General features: G+C 38.5%; 1 protein-coding gene across 1 annotated transcript in view; it reads left to right on the forward strand.

Moving 5' to 3' along the window:
• lars2 (leucyl-tRNA synthetase 2, mitochondrial) overlaps positions 1–21,465 on the forward strand; it is an 86,810-nt gene that overhangs the window by 49,210 nt on the left and 16,135 nt on the right. Inside the window, exons 8-13 of the mRNA XM_055209917.2 lie at positions 10,594–10,701; positions 10,907–11,066; positions 15,586–15,690; positions 15,965–16,080; positions 16,169–16,452; positions 20,771–20,869. Coding sequence (XP_055065892.2) covers positions 10,594–10,701; positions 10,907–11,066; positions 15,586–15,690; positions 15,965–16,080; positions 16,169–16,452; positions 20,771–20,869 — 872 coding nt within the window. The remainder of the gene's footprint in view (positions 1–10,593; positions 10,702–10,906; positions 11,067–15,585; positions 15,691–15,964; positions 16,081–16,168; positions 16,453–20,770; positions 20,870–21,465) is intronic.

Genomic DNA, 21,465 nt, shown 5'->3' on the forward strand with positions numbered 1-21,465 from the left:
AAAAATCCACTCATGTTCATGCTCATAACTTCTGACCCGTAAGACCTAGAAACTAAATTCTTGTTTCCTCTGAATCCTTGGCTCATGATGATTCAATTGCACACATTGATTTCATTTGTGTCATGCACATCTTTCCGCCATTTTGAATTTTCCGTAAAACCTACTTTTTCGAACTCCTCCTAGAGCGTTTGTCCGATTTGCATGTCCTTTGGTATCTAGCATCTAGAGACACCCCAGACAAAAAGTTATCAAAAGCTTTTTGATAGACCAATGCGTTCTCGTATACCGTGACAACATATATGGCGGCGAGCACGCCAAAACGGACGTGAGGCCGTATCTTCGCCAATCTTTGGTGTATCGACACGAAACTTGGTATATGTCATTACAGTCTTGACCTGAGGGTGCCTGCAACGTTTCGTCACAGCGCCACCTAATGGTCACGAGATTCGAAAAATGCCTATTTTCGCTTATAACTACTTCAAACTTGAGTCTAAAATCATGAAGGTGGTCTTGTTAGATTCCTTGAGGCATGCCGAGTCAAACGATACCAAACGGTTTTCGGTCGGCCATTTTGGGTGTCGGCCATTTTGAATTTTCTCATTAAGTTCAGTATTTCACAAACAGAATGGCGTATCGCTACGAAATTTGGCATTGTTCATCAGTGACATGTTCTGAGCGCACTTATAAATCTTTAGGACGGCGCCACCTAGTGGTCAGGATATGTAAAGAAATTGTTTAAAATCTTTATATCATTTGATTAAATTGCCACACAGACATGAGACTTCACTCTATTGATTCCTTGGCTCGTGCTGAGTCCGACTGTACCAAATATGTCCGAATCAAACCTACTTCCTGTCGGCCATTTTGAATTATATTGAACACCTACTTTTTCGAACTCCTCCTAGAGCGCTCGTGTGATTGGCTTGATTTTTGGTATGCATCATCTAGAGACACTCCAGACAAAAAGTTATCAAAAGCTTTTCGGTAGACCTTTCCGTTGTCGTATCACGCATCAATGAATGCGAGGGCGAGCACGCCAAAATGTGTTTGAGCCTGTATCTTCGCAAAACTTTTGCGTATTAATATGAGACTTGGTATATGTCATAACAGTGATGACCTGAGGGTGCATGCACCATTTCGTCACACTGCCCCCTACTGGTCAGGAGATATAAAACATGTCTATTTTTGCTTATAACTACTGCAAACTTGAATGTAAAATTATGAGACTGGTCTTGTTAGATTTCTTGAGGCATACCGAGTCAAACGATACCAAATGGTTTTTGGTCGGCCATTTTGTGTGTCAGCCATTTTGAATTTTTTCTTTAAGTTCAAGTATTTCAGAAACACAATTGCGTATTGTTATGAAACTTGGTATGGTTCATCAGCAACATGTTCTGGGAGGACTTGTAAACTTTTCGGCGCCCCCTAGTGGTCAAGAGATTTGAAGCTATATCTCTGCATCTCTTTATCGTATTTACACCAAATTTGGAGGGTGTCATCACAATCAAGGCTTGAGTTACAATTTATTGTTTGGTCAGTGCCCCCTAGTGGTCAAGTCATTTAAGGCTATATCTCCGTATCGCTTTATTGTATTTACACTAAATTTGGTATGTGTCATCACAGTCATGCCCTGAGGCACCATCTATTGTTTCAGCAGAGCGCCACCTAGTGGTCTCAAGATTAGAAAAAAATTCAATTTTTTTCATAAAACTAATGCAAACTTAGATCTTAAATCATGACAGTCATCACGTATGAATCATTTTTTGCCATGTTTGGCTTGACCCCGGTATCGCTGCTTGCAGCTATATTTATTATTATTATTATTATTATTATGTTTCCTCTTCCGCCATTGAAGTCAATGGCAGCCCATAGAACCGTACATAGGAAAGTTATGAAATTTGGCACACATGTAGAGGACAGTCTCAGAAGTTACTATAGCAACTTTGGTGTGTCTGACTCAAACCCTCTAGCGCCACCAACAGTCCAAAAATCCACTTATGTTCATGCTCATAACTTCTGACCCATGAGTCCTAGAAACTAAATTCTTGTTTCATCTGAATCCTTGGCTCATGATGATTCAAATGCACACATTGATGTCATTGGTGTCATGCAAATCTTTCCGCCATTTTGAATTTTTTGTAAAACCTACTTTTTCGAACTCCTCCTAGACCGTTTGTCCGATTTGCATGTCCTTTGGTATGTAGCATCTAGAGACATCCACGACAAAAAGTTATCAAAAGCTTTTTGATAGACCAATGCGTTCTCATATAAATTGACAACATATATAGCAGCGAGCACGCCAAAACGGACGTGAGGCCTTATCTTCGCAAAACTTTATTGTATCGACACGAAACTTGGTATATGTCATTACAGTCATGACCTGAGGGTGCCTGCAACGTTTCGTCACAGCGCCACCTAGTGGTCACGAGATTCGAAAAATGCCTATTTTCGCTTATAACTACTTCAAACTTTGGCCTAAAATCACAAAGGTGGTCTTGTTAGATTCCTTGAGGCATGCCGAGTCAAACGATTTCAAACGGTTTTCGGTCGGCCATTTTGTGTGTCGGCCATTTTGAATTTTCTCCTTAAGTTCAGTATTTCACAAACAGAATAACGTATCGCTACGAAATTTGGCATGGTTCATCAGTGACATGTTCTGAGCGCACCTATAAATCTTTAGGACAGCGCCACCTAGTGGTCAGGATATGTAAATACATTTTTTAAAATCTTTATATCATTTGATTAAATTGCCACTATGACATAAGACTTCACTCTATTGATTCCTTGGCTCATGCTGAGTCCGACTGTACCAAATATGTCTGAGTCAAACCTACTTCCTATCGGCCATTTTGAATTATATTGAACACCCACTTTTTCGAACTCCTCCTAGAGCGCTTGTGTGATTGGCTTGATTTTTGGTATGCATCATCTAGAGACACTCTAGACAAAAAGTTATCAAAAGATTTTCGGTAGACCTATCCGTTGTCGTATAACGTATCAAAGAATGCGAGGGCGAGCACGCCAAAATGTGTTTGAGCCTGTATTTTCGCAAAACTTTTGCGTATTAATATGAGACTTGGGCTATGTCATAACAGTGATGACCTGAGGGTGCATGCACCATTTCGTCACACTGCCCCCTATTGGTCACGAGATATAAAAAATGTCTATTTTTGCTTATAACTACTGCAAACTTGAATGTAAAATTATGAGACTGGTCTTGTTAGATTTCGTGAGGCATGGCGAGTCAAACGATACCAAATGGTTTTTGGTCGGCCATTTTGTGTGTCGGCCATTTTGAATTTTTCTTTAAGTTCAAGTATTTCAGAAACGCAATTGCGTATTGTTATGAAACTTGGTATGGTTCATCAGCAACATGTTCTGGGAGGACTTGTAAACTTTCCGGTGCCCCCTAGTGGTCAAGAGATTTGAAGCTATATCTCTGCATCTCTTTATCGTATTTACACCAAATTTGGTGGGTGTCATCACAATCAAGACCTGAGTCACAATTTATTTTTTGGTCAGTGCCCCCTAGTGGTCAAGTCATTTAAGGCTATATCTCTGCATCTCTTTATTGTATTTACACCAAATTTGGTGGGTGTCATCACAATCAAGACCTGAGTCACAATTTATTTTTTGGTCAGTGCCCCCTAGTGGTCAAGTCATTTAAGGCTATATCTCCGTATCGCTTTATTGTATTTACACTAAATTTGGTATGTGTCATCACAGTCATGACCTGAGGCACCATCTATTCTTTCAGCACAGTGCCACCTAGTGGTCTCAAGATACAAAAAATTGCTTTTTTTCATAAAACTAATGCAAACTTAGATCTTAAATCATGACAGTCATCACGTATGAATCATTTTTTGCCATGTTTGGCTTGACCCCGGTATCGCTGCTTGCAGCTATATTTTAGCTTTATTATTACTCACTAATCAAGACAGTTGAAATGAATTTTAAATTCAGGTTGATAAAATAAAAAAATGTAAGTGCAACAAGGACTTTTTACAGTGTATGTTGAGTGTTGACTGTGGTTATTTAAATTAGGAAAACTGCCTATGAAGGAAGTAAACAGCAAGGCAGCTCAGTGTTCCGGTTAGATGTGTTGTGACACAGCATGTTCCTGTGATTCACAGTCACTCGAATTTTCACTCTAGGTGTGTGTGTGTGTGTGTGCGTGTCTGTGATTTATATTGAAAATGTCCATGTGTTGGACAGTTAAGATGAATGGTGTAGCCTTTTGTTTATGTGCATGGCCTGGTGGCCAATCCTCACTGTTTGCACATTCCATAATTAAGAGAAAAGTGTGTATGTTGAATTAGCAGAACAATAGCGCTGCTGCATATAAAATACTGCAATTCACACAAACATAATAGAAAACATAACGGAGTAAAAAAAATGTTGGTGCATTTCTTGCTGGCACATCGGTGTCCAGGACAGTAAGGCCGTTTCTCAATTCCAAGATTGCAAAGAACAGACTTGTGTTCTCGTGGAGACCAGGCAACCTTGAATGATGCAAGACAGAGAGCGCATCTTTGTGAGAATTGAGATGTGCTGCAATCTTCCTCTTGGTTACTGGACCTTCTCAGTATATTTTAACTAAGTTCAACATTCAACAAATCAAAAACATACCTGTATTTATCAACATTGTTTTATTGCATGTTAATGTTGCATTTTGTAATTTTTAGATGCATAAATGAAAATAAAAATATGTAGACATTTGAGTGTAAATTTCAACAGTACATGCAATTTGCGCATGTTTATTCCCTTAGTAAAATGTTTACAAGCAAATAATTTTACCACATTTACATTTAGGCATTCGGCAGACGCTTTTATCCAACGCGACTTAAAAAGATTAGGAAACAAAAAAGCGATTTGTCATAGGTAGACAATAATACAAGAAGTGCAGTAATTGAGTATGGTACCTGTGATCCCTACTGTTGATAGGGTGGCTAGTAGGATCAGATGATTGACTGTGTAAAAGGCTGCCGACAGGTCTAGCAGAATCCGAATCGAGTATTTGGATTCCGCCTTTGCTTGACGTAATTCTTTGGTGACTGATCGCAGTGCTGATTTAATGGTGTGGGGGGGGGGGTGCATTTGAAGCCTGACTGCTTGTCATCTAGTAGATCATTCAGAGACAGAAAGGAAAGTACCTGGTTGACAATGGAAGGAGTGAGACAGGTTTTTAACTGTCCACGAGAGAGGGGTCCAGTATATTAACTCTTTTTACTGGGTGTCGGGACTAGAGCGGCGATCTTCCCCATTCATATCTATATCTATGTGGCGCATCTGGTTAATATTAAAGAGCATCTATTTCATTGCTAAAATACAATGTTATTTGGTGTAATACAATGTGTTCGCAGGGTTATGGTTAAAAAAAACACATAATTTTCCCCATACCGTACATTTTTGTAGCTCCAGAAATCCCTGTCTTTTTGAAACGCACTGATTTTGTACAAAACTCATTGATTTGAAAAGCTCTGTGTCCCTGATTGGCCAGCTAATCTGTACGTTGTGAAATGTGATGCTCCTTACCATGTTTAAAAGATTCAGTCGCAATGCTAACAGGAGTTAAAGAATATTCAATTTTCTTAAAAGAAAAATCCAGATAATTTACTCACCACCATGTCATCCAAAATGTTGATGTCTTTCTTTGTTCAGTCGAGAAGAAATTATGTTTTTTGAGGAAAACATTGCAGGATTTTTCTCATTTTAATGGACTTTAATAGAGCCCAACATTTATTACTTAACTCAACACTTAACATTTTTTTTCAACGGAGTTTCAAAGGACTATAAACAATCCCAAACGAGGCATAAGGGTCTTATCTAGCGAAACGATTGTCATTTTTGACAAGAAAAATAAAAAATATGCTCTTTTAAACCACAAACTTTTCGTCTAGGTCCGGTCCAGCGCGACCTAACGTAAATGCGTAGTGACGTAGGGAGGTCACGTGTTACATATATAAAACGCACATTTGCGGATCATTGTGAACAATAAACTGACACAAAGACATTAATTAGTATCATTTGACATACAATAACGTCGGAACGGTCCTCTTTCTCCACACTTGTAAACGCTGGGGCGGAGTTTCGCGTTCGTCCTCTGTGACCTCTTGACGTGATGACGTATTGCGTGGGGTCACGCTGGTGCATCACGACCGGACCCAGACGAGAAGTTGTAGTTCAAAAGTGGATATTTTGTATTTTTCTTGTCAAAAATGACAATCGTTTTGCTAGATAAGACAAATGAGAAAAATCCTGCAATGTTTTCCTCAAAATCATAATTTCTTCTTGACTGAACAAAGAAAGACATCAACATTTTGGATGACATGATGGTGAGTAAATTATATGGATTTTTCTTTTAAGAAAATGGAATATTCCTTTAACTTACAGGCTGTGAGTTCGTAGCGGGAGAAATTCTGATAATGTCGGTCTTTACTACATCACCAATCCCAGGAAGTAAACTGTTGCCTACGATCCGTGTTTGTTGTAGTCCAAGAAAAGAGATTTACATTTGAGACGATTGTTTTCTTTGGGGTTTGAAACTTTTGCATATTGTTAACATGAACTAACACTTACACAACAAAGGAAACGTAAAAATGTGAAATAGGTGTCATTTAAATATCTTTGGTACATTCACATTTCTTTACAAAGAATTTTTCATGAATAAGATCTTGTCACTCAAGCAAAACACTGTGAATATAAATGCAGTAGCTCTGCATGCACTGAAGGATCTTCTAATTCTTCAAAGTTTTGTAGATTTGTGTGTTTCCATAGAGACTCTATATATGCTTTCAGAAATGTTCTTTATAGTTCTGTTCAACCACATCTTATTTGAAAACATGAACAGTTTTGAATAGAAACATTAAGCCTTTGCTTTGGCTATTTGGCAGTTTTGGGTCCTTTGAGCGTTTTGTTTGCCTCTTACATCTCACAGCGTATCAAAATCCCATCGAAGTGTGTTTGCAGTCTAAATGGTGGTTCTGTTTCTTTAATGAAATTCTCTTTTGCATTACAGACTGTGAGAAGCCAGATAAGAGATTACTTTACATCTTTTTTGTGTAAATGTGATTGACTGCATCTGTGCTTGTGGTTTGATTTGTGTTGAGTTATGATATTTTCCTAGAACTAAAGAATAAATAGTTTTTGTCTAGTACTACAGTCCTTGAAGAGCCCCTGTTGTGCTCAATTTTTAAGTTTGTAATTTTATTTTTGGGCACTGCTAGAATACATTTACATGATTTAAAATGTTCTCCATCTGTGTAAACTTCCATGTTGGAGCCCGTCTCTCTAAAGCCGAAAGTGTGCATTTACAAATTATTTAATGTAACACAAGTACAAGTCAATTGTGGAGAACCTCACAAAGCTCCAAGTGAAAGACACACATTGCACAGAGTTTACACAAATAAAATAAAAAAGTTAATTTCAATCCAGGCATGGGGTTAAATTAACCCAGAAAAAAAGTTTCTTTTGGACACAACAATGGGTTGAAACAACTCAGCATTTTGGGTTAAAATAACTTAATATCTAAGCTTAAGCTTAATATCTTAAATAACAATCCAATAGGTTGGGTTTGTCACTTTTTGACCCAATGCTGGGTAAAAATAACCCAGCATTTTAGAGTATTTTGCTTAAAGCTATGAACAGAAAGCAAAACCTACTCTTGGTTGAATATTACTGATTGGAGAATTTAGTGAAAAAGTTAATCGAAGACCCCTTGTAGATATTGGTCAGAACATTACAGATTGTAATTTTAAACCCTCCACAATTTAGCTATGAAAAAGAATCTGAGATCTGCAATCTTGTTACTTATTTGTAGGTGTAAATCTGCCCACAACTAAATACATAACCCTTACCAAACCAGTGTTCACATAGCAATGCAGCTGAGCACTATTGTCGATTGCAGATCTAACCTAACAGTTTTTAAACATATCCATATCTACATACTGTTCAAGGCAGAAAGAATGAAAAACAATCTCCATAATTCTACAGAGAGTTTTATAAAAGAGCTGCATACTCCTAGGTTGTGATTCAGAAGTCCCAAATGGCTCCAATCAAAGGTAGAAACTGTACCATGCATTAGATATAGTCTTAGGGAAAACACATTATTAATTGTACTGTATGACTTGAAGTTGCTTTTGGATATAAGTGTCAGCCAAAGGGTGTAAATGTAAATGTATAAAACCCATAATAATGCCTTGTTCTGCATGACGCAATTCTACAATTCCTAATCCAACCCCACACCTAAACACCTAAATCCTGCAACACCCACTTTATTGGTTATTAGTTAGCACTAAATAAGGACTTTATTGAGGCAAAAGTCATAGTAAAGAATCAATATGTGTTCCCAAATATCAATATAGTAAAGTGTTATCGAAAGCATGGTAGGTGCTCTTTAATTTGGCCTCGCAACAAACCATGGTGCTCATATTCAGAGGCGGGAATATCTGAGTTCAAATGTTCCACTTCCATCTTCAATTTCCATCAGGTTAGAAAGTTGTCCTGAACAAGAGGACAGTCTGTAATGATTTCACACTTTGAATGTCAGACTGTTTACTCCATTCCAGGTATTTTTTGGCCAAGGAGAATAGATGAACCTGAATTATTGTCTTGTTCAGGACAACTTTCTAGCCTGATGGAAATGTAGACTGCTCTCTTATTCTTGTTACAGTGTCTAACGTCTTGTCTGAGAGTAAGTCTGAGTCATTAATAAGTGCTAAGGCAGGGAACACCATTTGGGTAGCCTTCAATTATTTTGTATATATCTTCTCCAACGGGAGAGCAGCTTTTTGTGAGTGATACTGCTAATGGATTGTGACAGAGAGGAGCAAAATATCAAAACCCAACCCTGTGCTTTTCAGATCTCATCCTTTTGGTGCTTAGTAGCCCAGCTGAGCCCTTTTGGCCTTAACCTTCATTATTATGCATAGCTTCCTTCTTTCCATTTGCCTTTTCTTTCACACACCCAGAGCTTCTTTTTTAGCCCGAAGTCTGTGTGTGTGTTGATATTTTAAGGGGTTTGTTAGACGCTTGAGGCCCTCAAGCTTTGTTCTTTACTTGTAATATGAGTCCAGACACGGTAAGTTGGTTTCCTGGAAGTATATCTATCCAATAGCATGCATATTCATCTCAATGGCAGTCCAGTAGTACTCAACCTGCATGTTGCTGTCTTTATTATTAAGTGCTCAGTTTTGGGGATCAAACTTTGAGGTAATAGCTAAGTCATAAAAAACATGTGTCTAATCACACTGGAGACATTTCTCTGATACAACCGAATATTACAGTTACAAAAATGCTGCTTTGATAAAAGTAAGCATGTTGTCAAAATATTTTGAAAAAGCTGAGATAATTGCATTTTTGTAAAGGACTTTTGTTAGAGATCATATTCAGAAGATGATCAAAACATGCACAGAATTTTTACTGTTTTTGGATTAGTGGATGCTTTTGGGTTTATAAGTTGGGTAAGAGCGGCACCTAGTGGATCATAGGAGAAATATGGATTGACGTAAAATCTCGTCATTGGCAGAGAAGCATTTTCTCTTAATTGACTCGTCAGTGGCTGGGAATGATTTAAAGGTGGGGGTCTTATAGTATTTCATGCCTTCTGATTTATTAACACCGTTATTAAAGCAACACTAAAGAGTTTTTGCTCTTTCCTCCCCCTACAGGTTAGAAGCGGAATTGTCCATTACCACTGTCGAAAAAAATACTGCAGCATAGCTGGCTCTGATTGGATTGTAGGCCTGCCGTAAAGCAAGTTTTTGTAGTTTTGACTCGGACTACAGGACCGCGACCCGACGGTTGGAAACTTCTTTAATGCGGTTTTGGCCGATAGAGGGCTGAAAGCGAATGTGAAAGTGCCGTTCACCCTGTTTTGAGTGGATGAACGACTGAAACTTTCTTGGAAACGTTATTTTAAGGTAAAAAACTCTTTGGTGTTGCTTTAAGAATTGGATTCTGGTTCGTACAAGTTTCAGAACGTTTTTTTCGACTACTGCTTCTGTTATGTAACGAGTGCTGGAACAATGGAAGTCACAACACGAAATCAACATCACCAAGTGTGTATTTGTTTTTGAGGGAAATTTAAGCTTGTTCAGAATTATGGGAACAGTGAATGCATTGGGGTAGCAGTGGAGTTGTGCAAGTGTGTTTGTGTAACGCTGGATTCTGTTGAAATGAGGCGGTCCCAGTGGTTAAAGAACCGTTTATGAGTCGCAGGCGGTAAGTAAACCTGCAACAAACGTCTGTTTTGTTGGAAATCGGCACAAACGTGCATATAATGTAAACAACACAAACATCTAGTTAATCATATTGATATTGTGGGATAATGTTTTGTTTGTGTTGTTTGCTAGAGACTCGCCCCGCCCATGTACACCTCCTCTGCTTTTTTTGGAAAGTAGCGGTACAGATGATCTGTTTTTTTTATAAATCTAATACAACTTTTCGGAGATATTAAGAATGCAATACTACTCTACAGGTACTCTAGGTTAACATGAGATTAAGCAGAAACTGTGTGTGTTATTTGACCTTTCAGGTTCCCTTGCATACATTATTTACATTATTTAGTCAATATTTATGAATTATGTGTTGCAGCCCCTGCTGGATGCTTTGGTTGATCTCCCAGAATGGTATGGTGTCAAAGGCATGCAGGCCAATTGGATTGGAGACTGTTCAGGGTGCTTTTTCAACCACACATTAAAGGTACTGCATGCTTCCTTTATGAATCACCCGTACAGCTCTTGTGTAAGCAGAAAAAGATCTGGGTTTCATCAGCTCTATGGCTCCTTTTATAAAAAAAAATTGCAAAATGTGTGCTTTCACCAGCTTAGCTGGAGGTGGCTGTGCACTGTATGTGTCTTTGAGTCTGTTTATGAATGGATTTTTGTTTACTGTTTCTCTCACTCAGGTGGATGGTCAAGACACAGGAGAAGTGTTATCTGCATACACCTGTTCTCCAGAGGCTGTGTTTGGAGCTGCCTATGTTGCAATCCTGCCCTCCCACCGCCTGCTACACGGCTCCTCTCTTCTCAAAACGGCTCTGCTTAGTGCTCTGAGACCTGGGAGAGGTGACAACGAAACTCGCGTACACACAAATACCTGGGCAAAGGGCAACGATGTTTGTAAAGAACCTCTTAGGGATATTAATGTTTTCCCTAGATCATCCCCTGTAGAGCACGTCCATGGAGAACAGATTTCTCCTAACAAGATCTCAGTTAAAGAGTTTTATCTGGTTCCAATTCGTTCTAATGAAGTCTTGCATTAAATATTCTTTTAGTAATTCTAAATGTTTAAGTGGAACTAAATCTTGGGCCTTTTTGCACGACAGTTTACTTTGGGAAATGTTTGTTGTAAACCCCTATTTTAAAGCTGGGTAAAGGAGCGTTTCGCACAGTGAATTATTACCGCATTTTATCCTGGGTATTTTGTGGCGGTGCTAAATGTGTACAGCTTGAAACTAAGCAGGCTTAGGGCGCAGTCACACCAAAGCGCTTTAAACGCTTGCAAACGCAAGGCGCGACGCACTGCCTTTTTTAAAAAAGAGCAGTGCGGCGCGGCTTTTCATATTGCTAAGCAACCACCGAGTCAGCTGTCTTGTCAATCAAATATTGAAGCGTTAGCGCTCTTTTGCTGTTAACTGTCATATTAGCAGAAACTTTAAAAAGCCGACGCTTGCTCTGACCTTGTTTGAGGGTGAGAGGTGCACAAACACGCAGGAGAGAGTGAGCGAGTGGAGTCCGGTTCTTCAAAGCAACTGTAAACTTCCCTCACCACAACGTAAGGCCCGCCTCTCCCCTGATTCGATTGGACAATGGAAGACGGGAATGACGTCAGGCGCTTCTCCGCTCTCAGCGCTCCTTCAAAAACGCGTGCGCGGCAGGCTTAGGCTACAGTCACACCAAAAGCGTTTATGGCAGTTGCAGGCGCCTTTTTTGAATGATATTCTATGGGTAGGGCGCGTTTGCGCGCTGTTTATGCGCGACGAGCGCCTTGCGGTTTTTTGCCGTCTGCCGCGCACGCGTTTTTGAAGGAGCGCTGAGAGCGGAGAAGCGCCTGACGTCATTCGCGTCTTCCATTGTCCAATCGAATCAGGGGAGAGGCGGGCCTTACGTTGTGGTGAGGGAAGTTTACAGTTGCTTTGAAGAACCGGACTCCACTCACTCACTCTCTCACCCTCAAACAAGGTCAGAGCAAGCGTCCTCTTTTTAAAGTTTATGCTAATATGACAGTTAACAGCAAAAGAGCGTTCACGCTTCAATATTTGATTGACAAGACAGCTGACTCGGTGGTTGCTTAGCAATATGAAAAGCCGCGTCGCACTGCTCTTTTTTAAAAAAGGCAGTGCGTCGCGCCTTGCGTTTGCAAGCGTTTAAAGCGCTGTTGGTGGGACTGGCCCCTTAGAATGTTTTGACTCGATGCTTAACAACATTCAGCCAATCAGAAACTCTGTACCTCATATTACAAGCTGTGTGTACTGTCACAGAAAATCTGCGTACTGTGAAGACAGTCATCTAATTGGTTAAAGGACAGTAAAAAAAATGTCAGAGGTGACGGAAAACACTTTAACTGGAGTACAAATGATCCCAGGAGGTTAAACATGTATTTATGTAGCAACCTGTTTTGTCATTAGCTACTGTATGTTTCTATCCGAAGTAGCAAATTTATGTGCAAAATTGGAATATTGCATAAAAATTTGTAAATAAACCACATCGAGGATATCTATTTTTAAAACGCATAGAGGAATTTATTAGATAAAGGTGTTTCTTATTGGATAGGAAAAGTATATTATTTTTATTTTATATGATGTGTATAAAAATAGGTGAATGGAAACACTGCTACTGATGCAGAAGCACAAGACAAACAGTTATTTAAAGCGGTAGGGCCCTGTTTTTTCAGACGCTGCTTTGTTTATCCAATCATTACTGTTTATCAATGTTGGGCAGTAACTAGTTACTATAATAGCAATAACTACTTACTAGTAACCAGATAACTGTAATAATATTACTTTCCCTGGTAACGAGTAGTGTAACTAATTACTAAAAAAGTGTAATAATATTACAGTTACCATCTAAAACTGACCTGTTACAAGTTACTTTTTGTCAAAACGTCACTAGGAATCTAGCTCTTTTTCGTTCGGCCAACATGTTTGTTTGATTCCAACTGCTTGAGTCCTGTTGCAGATTTTAGTATATATGTTAATGCTTTTACAGGTTTATTAAATTACAGGTAAGAAATAATTGACGACAGGCCATTAAATTATTCAAAAATAATGCACACCCAAGGTGGTAATGTGGCACGACGCCAAGCGGGTGTGCATTATTTTCAAATAATTTAAAGGACCGGAGTCAATTGACCCTTCGCTAAGCCCCGCCCTTCTTAGTTACTGTTGCTACGCCTGTCAAGCTTTCATGCCTGTCAAGTCTATGACAGTATGTATGCAGTGGTGTAATGCTGCGTTTACACCAGCCGCGGTATAGGCGGCAAGCACGGGTGATTTACATGTTAAGTCAATGCAAAGACGCAATGAGGCATCCTGCGGCGCGGTAGGCGTGGCGCGTTCCCGTGGGGAACCAATCATGACCTTACTGTAGTAGTGACGTGCTTACAGGAAGCGAGCAGAGTCTCAGCAGAGTTGCAGAAGCCCCTCCCATGATGCAAATTCCCACGTGAATGTCTTGAATGACTAGAATTTCACGCGCGAATGAAGCAAGTAAACTGAAAAGTTCAAGCGTCCAACTATGCGTGAGTAGCGCGTTTTTGCCGCCTCTACCGCGGCTGTTGTAAATGCAGCATTAGACATTTCCAAGATAAGATGATTAGTAATTTTTGGTGAACATGTGAAATATCTGAGAGAACAAGACAAAAGGGACTGCACTGCAGTATGCATTCGAGGGATATATCCACGACATAATATGCAACCGATTAGAAAAAATTTTGATCAAAATTGAAGCTGAAGCCTATAGGTCCCAGTGCAAGCAGCAGCTGCCTCATACGCTGACTGTTCAAATGGGAAAAACAAACTGAAGAACAGCTTTGTTCACGCACGGCAGGGTAAGTGAAATTTATGAAAATAATCTAATAATTATAAATCAAACATCTTATCCATAAGTCTTGTGGAATAAACACAAGACATTAGCCTGACCACTTTGAAATTATAACATTCTCCCGCTTATAGAACTAACCCTGGAAAAGCCGCGATCAGATTGGGGTACTCGGGGGTAGACCGTTTATTAACAAAATGCTAAAATATTTATTAAACTATGTCAGTCAGCATCCGTCTGGCCTTTAATCATATTTTATGTTCAAATATATGCATTATGAACAAAGAACCATTATTATTTCCAAACAATGATGTGCAATGATGAATTAGCTAGCTAGCTATCATTAACATGTTCTTACATTGAAGCACACATATTTGTTTTTGTTAATCCCATCGATATTTAGTTGTGAATGAGACCTTCCACACTGCTTGATCCACGTCCGGCACTTCTCCCATTGGGTTTTAGGTTTCAGGAAAAACCACACCATCCAAACTTTTAGGATACCGGTATCAAATTTACAATGCATACGCACAATGCTTCGGCATTTTTCCCTCGCTCGACAGATTGAGAGACCTTCCACGCTTATTAACGGTTTGTTAAACCATGATTGGCCTGTGGCGGTTCTCGGGCGTGGCTTAGTGAAAGGTCAATTATTCAGCATATACCACAGTTACCACAAACATTGTTATGGTGGACATTTGACAGATTAGGTGTGCATTTTACAGAAAAATAATAGCCTAGTGGTATAAAAGTAGTAAAAAAAATATTACACAATCATGGGGAAGACTGCTGACTTGACAGTTGGCCAAAAGACGACCATTGACACCTTGCACAAGGAGGGCAAGACACAAAAGGTCATTGGAAAAGAGGCTGGCGGTTCACAGAGCTCTGTGTCCAACAGGCGAAGGGAAGGAAAAGATGTGTTAAAAAAAGTGTACAAGCAATAGGAATAACTGCCCCCTGGAGAGAGGATTGTAAAACAAAACCCAATTAAAAAATTTGGGGGAGATTCACAGAGAGTGGACTGCAGCTGGAGTCAGTGCTTCAAGAACCACTAAGCACAGACAAATGCAAGACCTGGGTGATTTGAGCAAGTTGTGCTCTTCCTTTATCTGTAACTTTCATGGATTCACAGACTGTAAAAATTATGCAATTATAGATTTTTTTATTTTTTATTGGAAAAGTAATGTAACTAGTGTAACTAATTACTGTTGGCTGGGAGTAATAAGTAAGTAAGGGAGTAACTAGTAATGAGTAATATATAAAAAATTTTAATTAACTAACCTAACACTACTGTTGACACCGCAAATATGCCAATAAGACCCAGGATTTAGTGGGATGTGTATAGTGTGAATCATCAGACCTCTAATACCCAGGGCTATTTCTTAACCTCTTGTAACATATGAGCAGTGTGAAACGTGAAACAGATAACTCAGCATTCTGTTTATCTGGGGTTTAGATTAAGTCATTTCAAGTGTGAAAAGCCCTTTTGATTTCCAATATTCAGATGTTTGGTTCATTGAGCTTTTGATCCCTCCATGTGCAGACAGCCTGACTGAGGTCACCGCCCTCAACATGTTCACTGGTCATGAGGTTCCAGTAGTTATATCTGTCAAAAATGAGTTCCAGGGACATCTGGACACAGTGATTGGTGAGTTGGTGTTCCTGTATCAGAGAAAGGCTGTTTGCATTTAATTATTTTCAATCAGAGCGCACCTGTTCGTTTGTCTGTGAATCTTTTGTTGATTACATCTGCATTTATATTTTATCCAGTAAGACAGCAGTGTGTCATTACGGCATGTGTGAATGTTTTAAATGTATGACTTCTTTATAACATAGCCTTTTTGTAAGACCAGTCCTGTGTATATCCAATGGATGTATTGTGTGTTAATTTCAAATAAAATGTTTATTTTGTTTTTAAACAGGCATCCCAGATAGCAGTAAAGAGGATGCAGAATTGGCTCAGTCTTTGGGTGTGAGCTGGAGCTCTGTTCTGAAGACAGATGAAGATGAATCTCAGACTTTAATAAACTCAGCTGAGGTAAACTCACCGTCACAGCTCTATACAGTCATCATGTATATTGGACATATCTTACAGACTGTAACCTGTGATCAACATTCCTGCTGAGTTTACAGGTCAAAACCGACAAGAAGCTTTTAACTCTATTACCCAAAAAGCCCAGGAGAGGAAAGTGGGTGGATACCTCACTAGTACAAAACTACGTGATTGGTTAATTTCGAGACAGCGTTACTGGGGCACGCCCATTCCCATAATTCATTGCAGTTCATGTGGGCCTGTAGCAGTTCCAGAAGAGGACCTACCAGTCATGCTACCTAAAATACCCTCCCTAACTGGGAAAGGGGCATCACCTTTAAAGATGGCACAGGATTGGCTGAGATGCCAATGTCCTAGGTAAGATGTTTCGTTTTGTCTTTTGTTTTGTGGCGTGCAATCAGGATTTGTTGCAGGTTGGATTCATTTATCGCTTTTTAAGTCTTTGTTTTCTCCTTTTATACGGTTCAAAGACAAAAAGTTATTTCGATCAAAGCTTTGAGTAATTGTATGAATCACTGAACTCCCACTATGTTGTGTGCAATGTTGACAGATTCGGCCAGATCTCAATGAAACTCAGTGTTCAGATCTCAGTGTTTCAAATCTCATGACACCATGGGAGTTAAGACTTAAAAGTGACTTGTTTCTAGGAGTCCCCAGGAGGCTGCAGGGATCATTATTACCACTGAGTCATGAAGTGACTGAAAATGTGCTTAGAGATTTTACCCTCCCAGTGTGAAGGGTATTAATAGACCGTCCCTGACCACCAAAAGCAATCATCTGAGTGACATAGTTGCTGAAAGCTGCTGACATTTTAACCAAAATCTTTTTGGTGGTAAAACAAAACTTATTTTACATTATATTGTCTGTTTTGCACATGCAGTACAGATCCATTACACACCCGTTGTGCTTTCACACGTACTCCGTGTGCAGAGCGCTGCTGATCGGTAACTTCCACGTGAGACAGATTAACGCTTTATGTGGAGAAACACTTCCCAATACAATATACAGGTGCTGGTCATATAATTAGAATATCATCGAAAAGTTGATTATTTCACTAATCCCATTTAAAAAGTGAAACTTGTATATTATATTCATTCATTACACACAGACTGATATTATTTCAAATGTTTATTTCTTTTAATTTTGATGCTTATAACTGACAGCTAAGGACAATCCCAAATTCAGTATCTATAATATAGTGAAAGCATATTAATCATGTTTTTGGCAGACTGATTTCCATTTGTATTACCATAGTTTTACGTCAAATACAATGGTTATTGTGGTGAGCCCATACGCCTTTAATTATATTTCAAAATATACAAAAAATTACCAAAAATTTAGACAAACCTAGCAACTGTTTGGATGAATCTTGGCTTTAGATCTGTACATATAGGCTACTGTGTGTCGCTTGTACTGCCCCACGAGTGCCGGGTCTTGCTGTCCAGGTGAAATATGCGTCTCTCTCTCGGCATCTACACTCTGTGCATGGAGCTGAGCAGTAAGCAACATTTAGTCCATACAAGCTGACGCGTGAATGAGTTTTGTATGCATTGTTTACATTTCAAAGGAGGAACCGAAACTAAGCATATGCACAGCGATTTAATGGCATGTTTAATCCGCATGGTAAAACACACACAATATGCCTGAATATACGGTGCCCACTATATACACATCTTTTTCGTGATTCGTATTAAACATTTTGAATTCTTGTTTTTTTTTCTAAATATGAGTTAAAATAACATAACAATGTGAATAATTTCAGTAATTCTAAATGAACACATTATTGAGTAATTCAACTTCATTTTATCATGTATAATCCACTTAAATTTGTAAGGAAATTAACTGTTTGTTTGTTTTTTGTGTTGAAACTACATGAATGATTTTGGTAAACATAACTAACTAGGCAGTAGACTCAGTTAATGCTTTGCGTGGGACTGCATTTGAAGAGTAAAATTTGAATTTAAACGCTATTTATCTTTAAAGTTTCTGTTTGAGTTTTGCAGTTAAAGTACCATTGTACTTTTTATAAGTCAGATTTAGTTATTAATTTTTACAGTGTACTTGTGTTGTTGTTTTTTTTTTTTTTTTTTTGCTTGATTTTATCAATGTAAAGCTGCTTTGAAACAATTAAACAATTGTGAAAAGCGCTACATAAATACAATTTTATTGAATATTTTCACTTTGAGTTTTGCATTTTGATTCTAAAAAAGGTAATTTGTGTCAGAGAAAAATCTTTAAAATATTCTTTGATTTTATTTAATATTAATTTTTTTTTTTAAAAAGTTAAAAATGAAAACAGAAAAGATGTAAATATTGAATTGGTAACACTTTACAAGGTTGTATTTACGGAGCTCACATGCAAAAGCCACTAAACGTCCCCAATTTCAAAAATGAAATAATGATATTAATGAATGCTCTTTAGCACATATTATACGTTCATCACATACTTTTGCTTCAAATCTGCTTATTCCCCACATAATGCGCTAAATGCCATGTTGATTTTTTTATGCCAAGTCCTCTTAGTGCACGGAGGATGAATTGGATTTTTACATTCTGATTTTCATCATTTCTGTCTAAAGAGCCCAAACTATAATTAGGATTCGGAAGTCTTAAAGTTTGGTTTCTTGTCAACAATAAGATTGGTTCATTTCTTATCAACTGATACCTCAAAAGTAAATCACCTTAGTTTTTTCGATGATGAAATGCATTTAACTGAGCGGCTGTGGAGAGAGAATGAGACTGCCGAGAGATCTGTGCTTATCTGCCTTGTCTTTCAGAGAAAGAGGAATCATTTCCTCAGCTGTGATATTGTATCTGGCCTTGTGGTTATAAGTTTAATTGAATCTGAGCCAAGTAATGCACACACAGAGACACACAATTGCATAAGAATACATCACACCAAAACAGCAGCCACAAAGACTGGTTTCCTGTAGATGTCAATCTTCTATAATGTTTCACATTATTTTAAGGAATTACCTCAATGTGCTGCTATAATACAGGATCACATAATGTCAACAACCTACCACCTTAACTAACATGTGTTAGTCTGGGGTTGCCAGATGGTCAGATGTGTAGTATCTTTCACAAACTTTTTTTCGTGCTTTCATATAAAAAGACTGTCTGTGAATCTCCTGACTTCCTAACACTTCTCGACTGTCATCACCTGACCTGCAGTCTCCAGTCAGTATGTGTCTCATGAGAGCCCGCACACACATTTCCAAGCCATTTTGTCAATAATGGCCTGAAATAGCAATAATCAGCTAAATCTCATTTTTGATAAAGCATAAATAAAAGCCCCTAATCCCATAGCGTGGATCTGCTATAAAGACACTCCTGTGAGGCACCTCATTACGCATAGGATATAAGGATGCTAGTCTCTCAAATGGCACCTGGTATTCAAAGAATTAACCTGCTACACTTTCGTCCTGTTGCTAAGCAACCGGGAGGCGCTTAGCTCACGCTACCCGTGATACAATAGACAGGATTGTCTGAGCGTTCGACTTATTATCAAAGACAGGGTGGACTCTTTCGGGCTGGAGTGTGGGGAGCGGCCACACTCCTTGGGATTGACATTAGAAAAACCAGAATCACTCTTACGTACAGTATAGTATGCTCACACTGGGTGAAGGGTTTGAACATTAATTAGTTTCTTCTGATGCTGATGGTTAGATGAAGTCTACAGAGACTTGTTAAGTTTAACCGGATTGTAAACTGACAGATGGCCTGGGCTATGAGGAACTGTTTGCTTTGGGTATGCTTTTGGTATGGTGTCATTCTGACACTTGTGGGCACGTGTTTGGGGGTTGTTATTACAACAGCCATTCTAAAGGATTTTTATCCTTAAAGGAGACATTTCAGAAGACTCTTTTTAAGAAGTAAAAAGTTTTAGCTCAAAATATCATTTAGATAATTTATTACAAGATGTTAAAATTGCCACTTTGTAGGATTGATAAAAAGTTGACGTTTTGGTCTGTCCTTTTAAAATGCAAATGAGCTGATGAAATGCAAACACTGATGGTTTGTTGAAATTGAAACTCCAATCTGCTGTCAATTATTTTTACTCTCTGCACTAAATGCTGTGGTTGGATAGTGTAGATTGAGGGTTGGTATTATCCCCCTTTGACATCACAAAGGGAGGCAAATATCAATGACCTATATTTTCACATGCTTGCAAAGATTGGTTTACCAAAACTAAGTTGTTGGGTTGATCTTTTTCACATTTTCTAGCTTGATAGAAGCACTGGGGACCCAATTATAGCACTTACGTCAGATTTTCATGATATGTCCACTTTAAACATGAAGCCTGCAGTGCATTTAAACTGTTAAATGTTTTAGCACAGTGTAGTTTAAGGACTTGTTTGAACCATGTGGTAAAAAGACTTAAATGATGTGACATCCGGGATCATATACTTTTTTTTTAAGTGTTACAGAATAATGAGGTTGAACAGAAAGTGAGGGACAACATATTACATGGTAGACATATTCTGCATTGTCTCATGAAATGCATTTAAAACCACAGTACAAGCATGATATTTATATTTGGGTAAATTCAGAAGTTTATGAACTGTTACAATTATAACCTATAAAAATTAGCTGTTTGAAATTGGTTTCATGCTGAAAAATTCTCATTATCATATTGTATGGTTTTCATAATATGTCTTTCTTCTGACATTAGGTGTAAAGGTCCTGCGGAGAGAGAAACGGACACCATGGACACATTTGTCGACTCATCCTGGTACTATTTCAGATACACTGACCCACACAACCTGCTGAGGTAAGGAGAAATGTTTACTCACACACCAGGTGTTTGTAGAGATTGTCCAAATCTGTGATGTTTCTATAGATGCTAGAAGAGAACTGAGGAGTCATTAGTCACTTAAGGGCATTATAGTAAAGGCTTACTGTCTGTATCAAAATCGTATCATTTACTCATTCACGGTAAAAAGTGTTCAATAGTGTGGTATGTGTCATTTTCAAATTGCTTTGCAGTCATTTTTGAACATTTATGGTCATGTTCACATATATTTATTCTGAAGAAATGAAGTTATATATGAAGAGCACAGATGCAAAACCCTCTATGTGCCTCTGACATGTTTTCTTGTAAATTAGCATTTCTTTTTATCAAACTCTTAATGGATTCTGCCAAAAAACGGTATTTCTGATTGGCCTCAGGTCAGGATTAAAGGTCCTGTTTTTCCTGATTCCAACTTTAGTTAGTGTGTAATGTTGCTGTTAGAGCATAAATAATACATGCAAAACTTAAAGCTCAAAATTCATACAAAGCGATCGATTTTCTTTAACAGAATTCCCCTTTCAAAGCCTACAGCGCCTTTGGACGGTTTGGACTACAGCCCTCTACTTCCCAATTAA

Source organism: Misgurnus anguillicaudatus, chromosome 10, assembly GCF_027580225.2.
Source record: "Misgurnus anguillicaudatus chromosome 10, ASM2758022v2, whole genome shotgun sequence".
Classification (NCBI taxonomy): Eukaryota; Metazoa; Chordata; class Actinopteri; order Cypriniformes; family Cobitidae; genus Misgurnus; species Misgurnus anguillicaudatus.